The sequence below is a fragment of the Diadema antillarum genome, unplaced genomic scaffold (assembly GCF_040938485.1).
Source record: "Diadema antillarum isolate AM-2024a unplaced genomic scaffold, OU_Dant_1.0 seq00001664_RagTag, whole genome shotgun sequence".
Taxonomy (NCBI): Eukaryota; Metazoa; Echinodermata; class Echinoidea; order Diadematoida; family Diadematidae; genus Diadema; species Diadema antillarum.
Window position 1 is genome coordinate 743408 of NW_027272363.1, and position 14230 is coordinate 757637.

General features: G+C 38.4%; 1 protein-coding gene across 1 annotated transcript in view; it reads right to left on the reverse strand.

The window, feature by feature from the left end:
- LOC139711501 (alpha-catulin-like) overlaps positions 1-14230 on the reverse strand; it is a 148180-nt gene that overhangs the window by 21590 nt on the left and 112360 nt on the right. Inside the window, exons 8-11 of the mRNA XM_071623378.1 lie at positions 5534-5620; positions 2303-2461; positions 1279-1371; positions 143-293 (exon numbers count right to left, since the gene is read on the reverse strand). Of these exons, the coding sequence (XP_071479479.1) occupies positions 143-293; positions 1279-1371; positions 2303-2461; positions 5534-5620 (490 nt within the window). The remainder of the gene's footprint in view (positions 1-142; positions 294-1278; positions 1372-2302; positions 2462-5533; positions 5621-14230) is intronic.

Sequence of the window (14230 nt, forward strand, 5' to 3'; positions counted from 1 at the left end):
ACTCTTCCCCACCCTGACTCACTCTACCCCACCCTGACTCACTCTACCCCGCCCTAACTCACTCTATCCCACCCTGACTCACTCTGCCCCACCCTAACTCACTCTATCCCACCCTGACTCACTCCGCCCCACCCTGACTCACTTCCTCTGCCCAGACAGCAGTCGTTGACCTCCTTGACCAGCAGACTGAGGTCGTTGACCTGGCACTCCCAGGCGTCAATGAAGACGTCCAGGTTCTCCTTGGCTATCTTGCTGTTGTGGTTCATGGCCAGAGTGATGGCTGCTCCAGTCAGCTGGACATAGGATGACAAGACACAGGTTCCTTCAGCTCTATTAAACTTGAGAGGCTTAAACTCACAATTGGATGAAAATCTTGTGCATTTTACTTTTATACATATACTTTTGACCACCAGTTATACTTTCAAATCTTAAAGACAATCTTCGACACTATTTCAAGCACACTATTCTTTACCCGACCTGGCTTTAACCCATTCAGCCCTAGAAATCACATTTTTTGTGGTGTGGTACTGCATCTTTTCATCAAAATTTTTGATATCAATAGCTGGTGTTTCATATGATAGAGTAACAAATTTCTTTTCTTGTTGTTCATAACTTATTCTTGGTTTCCTTTGCCAAATTCATGACAGATTCCCAGACTGGCAACAAATACCAAAAGATTGAAGTTCCTTTGTCTCTCTCTCTAATTGTCAAAGTTTTGGAAACTTTTATTTGATTTTGTCCAGATTTCATGAACTTAACCAGATCCATCTGATTTTTTGCAAATATGAAATATCTAAAGCCATTCAGAGAAATTTGTTGATGACAAGATAATAATTTTGGCTGGGAGTACAATATTTTGTGCAGTCATACTTGTAAGTCGGCATGCAAGTGGGTGTGAATTCTTGATAGAAAACTGAATGACAAGAAGACGATAATTTCTGCAGTGAGTGCTACATTTCACGAATCGGGATTTGAAAAAACAATTTTGCGAGTGGCTGAACTCATGATCAAGAAACACTGGCAGAATGACAAAAAAAAAAAAAATATATATATATATATATATATATATATATATATATATATATATCATTCTCTTTCAGTTACAGATTTCCAATCTCGGAGACTAAACAATAAACTTTTGCATCCTGGAAGACAACAGTTTTCAGAGTTTATGATGATATATGCAATTATATCCAGTCCAAACAATTTGCAAAATGAAGGAAATTGTAGAGTGGGAGAGATACATGTAGGTACTGAAAGAAGACCATGAGAACCAACCTGTGAGTCCAGCATACTGATGTTACTCTCTGCGTGGTCAGATGTGATGGTCAGTGGGGCTAGAGTGGACACGTGACCCAGTAACCTGCACACCTAGAGCCACAGACAAAATTCAGGTGTGGTTAATTGCACATGAGGCCTTGGTTTCAGAACAATGAAGTTCAACAAATGCAGTGTATTGTAAAAGCATGGTATTAAAAGGGGTATCATCTATAAAAATGTACTAAAAAGTAAGGACAACTCCATAAATGCACACTGAAATGTGACGTTCCTGCAAAGACATAATTGTAAAACCGACAGCTGCAAAGTTGCACAGCAGAAACAGTGACCATTGTACAAATACTTTGTAAAAACTGCAACAATTAATCAAGATCATGATAAATATGGTTAATAACTACTCATATGGTACAACGTGTATTGTATTACCAACAATTGTTCTTCTAAATTTCACCCCGAACCATTATCTCACGTAAAATTTGATGGTACCATCCACCTCATTGTATCACAGTGCAGTGATACCCATGAAAATGTACCTTATGCATATCTTAAATGAATACTGCTCCAGTACTGTTGCAAATACTCGGATATGCCTACACATCCTAGATATCATCTGACTGTTACCCAAACATCAAATGGGAGGTACGGTGGTCAAGCAAGCCTTTCCCTTGAATAACAGTGGGTATCTCAAATCTGTGCTCCCCTCCCCTCCTCTTCTGACTCCGACTCCTCCTTCCTCTCTCGAACTACAGGTTGTATTGTCCCTGTACTGTATGAGCTGAAATTTTCACGTACAGATATTTTCGCGAATGGCTACTTGGAGGACATTTTCGCGTGTTGTTAATTTCGCGGTTGCGAGGGTCTAACTGAACTTATTTATTCACGCGTTGTTATTTTCGCGTGTTGTTATTTTCGCGATTCAAAGGCGATTCGCGAAATTCGCGAAAATAAAACCACCATGAAAATTTCAGCTCGTACAGTATGTTCTTTTCTATCCCTCGGTCTGCAGGGCTGCGGTCAGTCATACCTCTCTGATCTGGTCAGCGTAGTCGTGGAACCGGACGGTCAGCTGCTGTACCACGTCCACCTGCCCCGAGTTGGCTGCATCCTTCAGCTTGTGTAGCGTGGTGTGGTCCTCGCCCACTTTAAAGACCTCTGAGGCGTGGTCCAAAGCCGTATGCTGGAGCTGCACATACCATGTGATCACAACGAGATAACAAGTAAAGTAATACAGTTCTAAGGATCCTATGACGGTAACGTCAATCATACTACCAGAGCTGCCAACTTTTGTAAAAGCCTTTCAGTACATGTACTTTGATGGCTGAAAATCAGTAATTTGCACCATTTCTGAGTGAAAATCAATAATCCTTAACAGTGTAGTAGAATTTATCACAGAAAATGGTTTCTAAAATCCGTAATTTACTTGTAACCCTCAGTATACGTCTCCAATTTCAGTAGAAATTACTGAAAATCAGTACTAGTTGGCAGCTCTGTACTACCTCTCTGTGTGCCAGATTTGCACATGTGACTCAGTAGTTGGCTTACCATCTTCACATATTCTGTTCAAATGCACAACTGCCTACAAAACAATTGATAAATCACAATGCTCCTAAGCATATTGAAAGCATTACAGACATACCTTTCTCATAAAATTCATATCATAGCAAAGCTTTTCTCTATAACTTTGCTGTACTGCATTTCCAGCATACATGCCTCTCTGAAGAAGTTACATTGCTCTGAAAAAAAAAAAAAACAGAATGTTTTCCAATAACCTCAAAATGCATTGTGGTTTCAGAATAATGTGTCACACAGGTGGTTTGCACAGTGGCAGATAAGAAGATAAGGATGTTTTGGCTGCCCAAATGGCTGCACAAGTTCATCTGTAGTATGAATAATAATAATAATAATAATAGTCAGTTCTTAGAACGCATAATGCCACAAAATCTATCACATATTTCTCTATTCAAACATGTAATCAACAATTATCAAAAAGTTGAGTTTTTAAACCAGATTTGAATTTATCAAAATCTGTCATGGATCTAATACTGAGAGGGAGGTTATTCCATAATGAGGGTGCCATTTTTCCAAAAGCCCGACTGGTGCAAAGGATGATGATTAAAGCATTCAATTTTTCTTTTCTGTCAACGACACATTTCTGCGCCATATACATGTACACCACAAGAATGGCCATGTGAGTGGGCATTTTCAAAATACAATGAGGTTTGAATAGAAATTAAAAAATAAATAATTGGGAAAATAAGGAAGCAGAGAAAAATATCAACACAAAAGTGATTCAAGAAACATGGTACAATGCTTACTGGAGTATTCTGCACATTTTTTCTCCTTTTGTTTGTGTGTGTGTGTGTGTGGGGGGGGGGGGAGATTGAGGTGATAATAGATTACAGCAACCTTGGCCTCATACATACTAAATATGCCGCTGAGGGGGGATAGAATCTGGGATCAGAATGGAAACAATTTACAAATCCTGTAATCATGCCAAAAAAAAAAAAAAAAATATATATATATATATATATATATATATATATATACATATCGTCGGGTGCCCGTGCATTGGCCGCTAACGCAATACAATTTGTATTGCGTTAGCGGCCAATGCACGGGCACCCGACGATATATATATATATATATATATATATATATATATATATATATCATGAAAACAGCACAGTGAGTTGAAGGGTTAAGACATACTGTATCCAACTAATCCTAACATGTTGCACTGCAAATACATAAAGTAAAGACTTTTAAAGAGGTTACAATTGAATAAATTTTCCTATAATCAATTCACAATTTCTAAACGTTCTCATGTCTGTCACAGCTCAAGTATGGTCAATAAAGAGACTCCCATCAGGCAATGAACAGGACAGAAAGACAAAGTGAAAAACATCAAAGTGTATCATGCATTTAAATAGAGATGTCCTATCAATTTAATGTTCAGGAGGGATTAGTTAGTAAAATCCAGAGATGGAAACCACCTTTCCTTTCTGGTTTCTGAAATATATTTAGAAAAAGAAGAAATTGTTATCAACCAGGCGGCCAATGCACTCATCTCACTTCAATGTGATTGCATCCTCCACCTACGTCTACAGTTTCCATAGCAACCAAGCCATAAATGCCCACTTTTGAAGGATGTACAAAAGGTGCAAGTACTGGAGTGTACTTGTGAGTGGTCGCCTCCGCCTTCGAGACTGAAAATATTGTCAGAGCAACAGAATCGCCGATGGCCAATCATGAACTCTCATTGAATAACACAAGATGATTTTTCCACACACACACACAGAAAAACAAACATATTAAGTTTTACCGTGAGAGATTATGATAGGTCTTATGCGATATTCCAGCTATATCCCAGGGGTTGTCTCAAGCGGAAAAGACGTCAGTGCGGTTTGGAATGGCCATTCACGTGGATAAAAATATCAGGCAGTGTTAAAAAGGGAGGTAAAATTGAAGTATTCCGTACTAATCTACTCTCTGTGAAAAATCCATTGTTTGCTTTTCTCCACAGCACTGATTTAAAGGTTCAAACAATCTCCTGAAAGCCAACAGAGGTGTAGTTTTCCCCCCAGAGAAGTCATCATTCTACTAGGGTACAAATTGTAAACCTCTTCTAAACTTTTTGGGACAGGGGTGGGCTGTTTAAGGATATATATATATATATACAATATATATATATATATTTTTTTTTTTGCGGGGTGGGAGTAGGTCCATCTGTGCTTGTTTTTCATTTTATTTTAATGCAGTTTTGTTTTACACCACCTTGGGTTTTCCTTAATAACACATTTGTTCTGATCTACAAAATCAGGGAAAGGGTTTAAAAAGTGACTGCAGAGAAATAATTTGAATAAACTATCTAATATTCCTTTGATGATTCAACACTAGAATGCTACACGTCCTATAATGTGTTCTTTCAATAAACCAAACTTTGAAGAAACAGCACAGATGGAAAGCACACACAGAGTCAAACATTTGGCATTTTGCAGGCAAGAAATATGCCCCACAGAGCAGGACAAATCATTGTGCGCATGGCAGAATGTTGTTAACGTGCTTCCTTGCACATGGCAGAATGTTGTTAACCCTATACGCACTACACGGCAAAACTACACTGTGGCTGACTGGGCCTACAAGTAGCCCAGCGACAATCTGCCATGCAGATGACCAAATACATGTAATACTTTTTTTTTTTAATGATCCATCTAAATATTTGTAGCAGAAAGCTTGAATGGTATAGCATTTTTACCTGTTTCCTGAGGTCAGATATTGACTTGATCATCTTGACGACAAGAACCTCGAGTTCATCTTCCTGCCTGTCTGACGGTCTCTTGTCCTGTGAGGAGGGGGAGGAAGTGGAGATGGTACACATGAGACAAAGCCCTTCAGATAAAACTGCCACTGCATATGACATACTTATCACTGTTTTTGAGGAATGTAATGACATTAGAGCACAAGAAGTGATATAAGTATGTCATATTGAGTGAAGTATAAACTCAACTCACTTCTCAATCTCTCCACAAGATGGTGTATCCTTTGCCAAGACTTCTTCCTAATCTTTAACATCTTGATAACGGACAAGCCACAAGCACTGTATTTCATGAATTGAGATGAACATGATGATAATGATGATGATGATGTTGATGATGATAATGATGATCCACAGCATTTGTATGTTGTCATATAATTCGCCGGGTGAGAATGATAAGGGAGTTAAGTTGCCACTACAGCCATAGTGTTCTAGGAACCTTAACGCCCTTATCATTCTCCACCGACAATATCTGTTTTATAAACTTTCAGAGAAGCAAACTGCTCCAAGAGAGTTATGTAAGACAATTTTGCAAGGAGATAAATATGAAATCTATCACTACAGCAACAGAATAAGAAATAGATATTCAATCTGTCTCTCTTCAAAAAGCAAAGTGGCAATTTCAAGACAACAGTTGGGTGTGTTAGTTACAAATTTCATGAATATTGGCCCACAAAATTCACATCATTAACAAAACTACTGTGAGATATGGCACATATGGTACACAATGCACAATTTTTCATGGTGAAGTAACGATAGAAAATGAAGTGTCATTTCAGAGCTTTTAAACTTGCTATATACAAGGGTATGTTTTAGTTCCATCACTTCATTCAGTGACTTGCTTGTTTACAATTTTGCATGTCATTTATTGATGGCGACTCTGAAAGGGTTAAAGGATGATGATACATCAATAAATCAACACCCATGCATCTATTCAATACTTCATCACTCAAAAATGAAAAAAGAAAAAAAAATGACAAGTGCAAATTGCAGGAAGGCAATCACCAACCCCCCCCCCCTTGCCCCTAGACAAGAAAGATGCTAGTTCCACTGACAGAGATGGGCCAGCTATCGACCTAATCAAACACAAGGCTATTCCCCCACGGGGACAGATCATTCATTAACTATCGCAGGCTGCTACGCAGTGGCGTATTCTCAGCGCGACGGAAATATTGAAAATCGAGAGCTACCACTGTCAGCTGTTTTCTGCTTGGTTATGAGCAGTTTCCTCCCTGTCCCTGTAGCATTTACATTCTCATTACCAGGGTGAGTTATTTTCTTCCAGTGCTGTTAAAATGAAAAGTTTGAAATTAGAATTTTCCATTAAAACATACTCTGGTTTTATGAGATACAGTTCTAAGACAACATTTGGACTTATTGTTGGTTACATAACATACATTGTGAATTACAATTTCTAAAAAAAAAAAGATGTTTAGGTACAACATTAAATTACACAGGTTGCTTCGTATATGGCAGAACTACACTACATACAAAAAAAATAAATAAAACAATACGGTCTATACAAGAAAGATTATGGTTCACTCTAAAGCATGATCATATTCCTTTGATTTGTCCCAGTGCAAGTTTTGATATGAAAGAAGGGAAAAGTAAAAATTGATTGCGCCAGTACTTTGATATCAACGATCTGCATCACTTCTATATAGCTTTGTGTGTAAACGTGATTTTTAAACAAACAAACATACTAACGAATAAAATGCACATATTCAATTTGAATACATACCCATCTCACTCTCTCTCTCTCAATATTTCTCTATGATCTGTATAAGTCTATATGGAAATACACACACACACAAACACACACACACACACACATACACACTTGTCTATACGTCTGCATCACTTCAGCTTTGTGTGTAAATGTGATTTTAAAACAGACATACTAACCGATATAATGCACCTATTCAATTTGAGCTGACATATCCCTCTCACGGCTCTCTCTCTCAATATTTCTCTATGATCTGTATATAGAAATGCACACACAAACACACACACATACACCTTTGTATGTACTATGTATGTACGTATGTACAGTACATATAGTAAACAAAACGAGATCCAGATACAAAACAGATCAAAACAAGCAAACAGACAACCTCGATTATGGGTTGATGTGTCCCTTTAACTTTCATCCACAACAAACAGACACAGCCTACCTCCTTTAACCCATTGAAGACGGACTGATTTTGCTGTAACACGCATTTCCCATAGACCCCTGCCCGAGTACACGTGTATCTACTCTGGACCCGTCCTCATTGGGTTAAAGTACCAGACACAAATGATGCCTGCCTGCAGCAGCTCCTCATCAGAGGAAGTTAGAAGATGGAGGTTGAATTGGGAGAGGAAATAGTGAGAAACAAGGTGCGGTGGGGAGGAAATAGACGCATGACATGAAAGGAAATGGCACAGGTGTCTGAGGCAGCACATCTTTGTGGCAGTCACCGCCTCTACAGGCAAGCCGGAGTGAGGGTAGAGGGGGGGGGGGGGGGGAGTCAGTCCCGAGTCCCTGAAAGACTACATAGTCTTACAGCAAGCTGTTGGTCTGAATCTTGCTGAAAGGTCCCAAGGATGACCCACAATTATCTTGTATACTTCTTCAGTGGGTTCTACACTTTGTGGCAAAGAAGTATTTCTGTGTTTATGCTATAGACTCTTGGCATGCCAGCCTACATGTGTGTATTACAGACATACAGCATTAAATGTTTGAACAAACAGCATGATAACCTTTGACTACTGATCAAGGCATATTATCAGACTTGATAGCATATCATGCTGGATAGTATTACTGCTACCCCCTCCCATTCCCCCTCCCCCTCCCCCTCCTGACTGTTTGTTACTCTTATGTTGGCATGAGAAAAAGAGTAACAGGTATACAGTACACTGTACATGTATACAAATTGCAAAGTAATATAAGTCCAGGTTTTCTTCTTCAATAGACTAGCTAATGCCAATAGTAAGCTCTCTCAACTGGCTGCCAGGCAGATGAAACAGACAAGTGTGATGGGAATGACTGCTTGGAAAATATTCAGGAGAACTGGAGACAAGCTGGCACATGAATCACCATGTTCAGTTTGCCACATGGGCTGTTAACACAGCAGCATAGCGTTTCTTAACCCATTGCGGACGGACTGGTTTTGCTACAACACGCATTTTCCATAGACACCTGCCCGAGTAAACTTGGGACTCATCTTCAATGGGTTAAACATGGCTCGATGCTAATGTCTCCCAGCCAATGTCACAGTGGATTTTTTTTTACTTTTCCCCCGATTCACACTCATATGTAAGCCTGCATTAAAAAACAAACAAACACACAAACATGCACGCACACAAAGGATACATTGTGCCACTGACTTTCAAATTGACCCGAAAATATGCACTTTTGATTAACTTGGCTGATTTCAGATATTTTTCTGACAGAGATCTTCTTTTCTATCCAATACTTATATGTAGAACAAATTACCTTACAATTACAACTACGTTACCATTACTTTACAATGGTAATAGAATGTTTAATATACTGATGGAAAAGAGCTATACTCAATTCAATCAGTATCATTTAGTAGATTAAATCTACGGAGAAGCGGAGCTTGCAAAGAATAGATCACTTGAAAAACAAAATGCCAAAATCATAAATCCAAGTTTACCTATATGTATTTATAGTCAGAGCATTTTGCAAGAAATATTTGTATCGATATCATGTTAAGAATATCATACGACAAAAAGTCAGACTTTCTTTTTTTTTATACAATTTTGTTGTCAAAGATTCATACAAGATTGATTTTCTCTTTCTCAATCTTTTGTTTTAATAAACAAAAACAATTATACTAAACAATTTCGATTCTATCAGGTTTCCATGAAAGTCAACAATTAGGAGTAAAAGGGCTTTATATATAATTGCCTTCCAAGCTTGCAATCTTGAGGCTAAATACACTGTATTTTCTGCATATTTCTGCTACATCAAATCATCCCACCATACAGTGGTCTGCCCAAAGGCCGGCTCAATCTTCTCTCAAAGCATTTCAGTCGAATAATCTTTGCCACTCATCCGTCACGCTCTCATCAAGAACCAGAAAACTCCCAGAGGAAAAAGACTTCATTGACTCGCACCGTTTCCCGTGACAATTATCTCTCAGTGAAAATTGTTCTCCATCGGTTTGGGGCCCCGTGTGTTCAGGCTGAAGGGCATTCACAGAACTCATACCATGATTCCACTTTTGGTCAGGAAATATTTGAAAGAAATGTACTCTGAAGCAATATCTTAACATTCATCCTCTTTTCATAATGTAGAACATGTTCTACGACACAAATGTAGATTATATAAGTGCTACAGTCAGTAAGAAGAGGCTTCAGTCGAAATCAAGTCACTACTACCCATTGGTTTTGTGAAAGAGTAATGAGAACTTAATTCAGGTATTGCAATTTTCTCCCTATGTAATGATCAAGAAAACTGCCAACACTGGTCATTCATTTTTTTAAATCTATTTTTATCATGGGGTTGAACGTGAGTGACCAAGAATTCATCAATACTGCTACTTTTTTTTTTTCATAATGAATTCCAGGACCATACTTATATCAGTTTTTTTGTTTTTGTTTTTTGGGGGGTTTTGGGTTGGTTTTTTTTTTTTAGTGTTATCCCTTTATATACAAATTGTACCATTACCAGCTGTTATCATGAGATGTGGATTCCTGAGGGAAATGCACCTTAGTTTGTCCTTTAATCGATATGTGGGAATAATCTTTGGGAAGCAATGGCTTTGCCTCAGCTGTTCAGCATGCTGCCGGGAACATTTCTGCCTGAATAATGCATATCAGCAGCTGATGGGTCACGCATTCAAGGGATACATTGACAAGTCTTTCATCTTAACCGTCAAATATCTTTCACACTCCTTAACAGAAGGCATCCATCCAAGGAAGAATCCCATCAAAGACGAAATAAAACAAAAACACCAAAAACACAGAGCGCAGAGTAAGGAGAGAGAGAGAGCGCACACGATGTCGGCTCCCCTTTAAGGATGAAAGCAATGTGGAGGGAATGAGTGTGGATGCTTCATTAACCATCACCATCAGCGCCATCAATCGCCCACTGCTGCACTGGCGTGGAGAAGCAACTCTGGTCCGATTACGACAAAAATCCCCCCGACCCGCATCAACAGCACTCGAAACCGGTCCTCAATAAAGTCCTGCACTAAACTGCACCTCTCATTCAAACCCTGCTTTCAAGTGCAGCTCTCGCACGACAAAAAAGGGAGTTATCCGAGAGAAAAATCGCGGGGACCTGCGTCAACAAAACTTGAATGAGGTCCTCAGCATGTAGTGCTGGAATGCGCCACATCACCTTACCAGCATGGAGTACTGATCTGGTCCAATTACACCCGTTATCCTAAAGAAATTCCTCGGCCGCGTATCATAAGAACTTAAAAATGGGCCCTCCACCCGTAGTGGTGGACCATGCCACATCACTTCACCAGCCTTGACGAGCACTGCTCTATCTTATTCCACTTGTTATCAGGGGGAAATCTTGCAGGTCAATGTTATCGAAGCTGAAAGGGTTGTCGTTTTGGAGCAGCGCTCAGTAAAGTCTGCTATGGCGAAGGTGTGAACGTTTACCTTGCCTACTCATCAAGGAGTCTACTACACTAAAATGATCTTTGTTCTGCTGTTCCTTACAGAGCAAAAACGACAACAAAAGTTAAAGAAGAAAGTGTCACAAATGTAATGATGCACATAGAAACAAACTTCAGGCCAAATGTTCAAACCATGACACTACAAACTATATCTATTTCTCCAGTTTTTGACTCATTGTTAGTCAATCTTTGAAATCATCATATGTGACCCTGCACCTCAAAACAAACAAAAAGTCGCCAAACATGAATTTTTAGTTAAGACCATATTCTGAAAGAGCAGCCTTTAAGCTTTGAAATGATGTATAACTCAAATCTAAATCTGACTCTCTAACCTATCTAAATATTGGAAAGAAAGCTCAAACTCAGGAAAAGCGTGAACTGAAAAAAGAGGCTCTGAAGTACAGTGTCTATTCAAGCGCTTAATCTTTACCAAACCGTGCTGGCTGTGCGATGAATGGGACAAAAAACAGGAAGTAGACCGCCAAAGTAACAACAATGAAGGGATTATCAGATTACACTGAAATTAAGCATGCCTCATTAACACGTTCTGTCCATAATTAATGCCAACTTTCAAAGCAGTAGCACTATCTTTTCAAAAGTTATTAGAGTTGAAAGTGAAGAGTGTGGACAAGGTTTTTCAGAAATGAAAAAGGGATTCTAAAGACACACCTAATCACTACATGTATTCTACCAAAAATGTTAGAGATAAACTGCTAAAAAACACACACTTTCCTGCCCGTTTTATGATGCCAAATTTTAGCATAGTGTAAAAGAAGATCCGCTCTTTCAGAAAATATGAAAAAGTCAAGTTCGGCTAGGTTGACCCATTTCACTTATTTTCAGTCCTCACGCAAAATCAGTGTGTGCGACTTTATGTTTGTTTTGAGGTGCACGGTCACATATCTAAAGACACAGACACCCATACATACATAAATAGGAATGCACATACATGTATGTAAACTGAGATAGATAAATAGATGGGAAGATGGATAGATATACAGAAAGATAGATACATATAAAGTACATAGATAGATAGACAGATAGATAGATAGATAGATAGATAGATACCATAGATACAGCTGTAGAAGAAAGAATATGATACAGAAACTGAGATAGATAGATAGATAGATAGATATAAGAAAGAATATGATACAGAAACTGAGATACAGAATATGATACAGAAACTGAGATAGATAGACAGATAGACAGATAGACAGATAGATAGATAGATAGATAGATGGAGATTCAGATTGAGAGATTTATAGATATTGAATTCATAGCTAAATAGACTGGAACACTTGTCTAGCAGAATCTTTCTTTCTGTGCATCCATCTATGTACTATTTCCATCTATTCATCTCTCTAACAAACGCTTTCTATTTTTCTCTCCATATTCTCTCCCACTCGCTCTCTCTGATCACAGCTTTAGATCTCTAAACACCACTCTTCGGGGAGATCAACAGCATTTCTGGGTCAACAGGAGGAAATGAGCCAATATAATCCTCTGGATTCCACAAACAAATTTTCCCTTCTCTATTTCCCCCCCCCCCTTTTTTTTTCTTTAATCAGTCGATGAATCAAGAATGTGGAAACCTCGAGAGGTAGGAAGATTGAAATTCAAAAGGGAGGCTCTTAAAAGGAGCAGGGATTCCATCCACTCACAGAGAGTGTCTGACTCCAACACTGATGCAAAATAACCCCAGCATCCTGTGGTTACCTACAGTGTATCTTAATATGGGCTTCAGGATTCCCCTAGGGGGGAGCACATGCTAAACTAGCAATTAAGTGCGGTCTCTACCAAGTCTCTAGGAAAGTTCCCCTTCCTTAGAATTTTAACAATTGATGTCATAATGCCGCTTAAAACACAAAGAATGACGAATGTGCAATTCTTCACTTCTTGTTTTATTGAAGAAAATGAAACAGATATATTGATTCAAAATCATTCATTCTGAGTAAATCGCACTTAACAAAACAACAACAATTGAAAAGCTTAATAACCATGTAGAGTACTTGCATGTATGTGAACAAGGTAAAGCATTACACACATCAAATACATGTGTTACTATGTCCATTTAACACCTTTACTTCAAACTAAAAGAATTTCCTTGCGTGACAATCTGCATAAATGTTCTTTCCTCTCCTCTCCTGAGTGCATAAAATAAGGAAAAGTGGAGCTGTTTTCTTCATTTGAGGGAAACATGGACAACATTGGAGTCTAAAGTATTTAAAAGACCAGCGGATACAAAGAAGAAAAAAAAAGATTTCTACTGCTACATAAGTACTCTCTCTGTCTGAGACCGATCCTGTTGGACAGACCAAATCGGCAACACTTGCATCAATGACTAAAACTTAACCTGTTGAAGATGAGTCCCAAAGTATACTCGGGCATGTGTCTATGGGAAATGCGTGTTGTAGCAAAACCAGTCCGTCCTCAACGGGTTAAGGGAAAGTTCATCCTGATACTATGTTGCTTTGTATGAAAAACAGAAAAATCAGGGAAATACTTCAATAAATTTTTGGGAAAAGAAAAAGAAAAAGACACAAACAGAGACACACACAAAAAGTTAGGAACTGTTGAAAATTAGAGACTGATACAAATCGGCAACTCAGTGTGACATACATTACTGTAAATTTGTAGGTGTTGAGCAGCCCTCCTTTCAATTTGTACATGAAAAGTATTAGAGCTATTCTTGATTTTTCCTCTGAAAAGTTTCTTCAGACTTGTTCCTAAAAATAAAATAAAAGAAATATGTTTGTGCATGTCCTCTCAGCGGTTACGTTCTGTCATGTCCAAATATTTGAGGAAAATGGGATTTGCTGACTTTGTGTGTACAAAAGAAATGAAGAGCTGCTAAACATCTATGTCATATACAGTTACCAATTTGTTTTACATTCTATACTCAACAGGTTCTTTTTTCTTTGCATTATGTTTCTCTAAAATTTTCAATGATCTACTTTTCTCATTTTTCTGTTTTCAAGCAAAGTAACATACTATC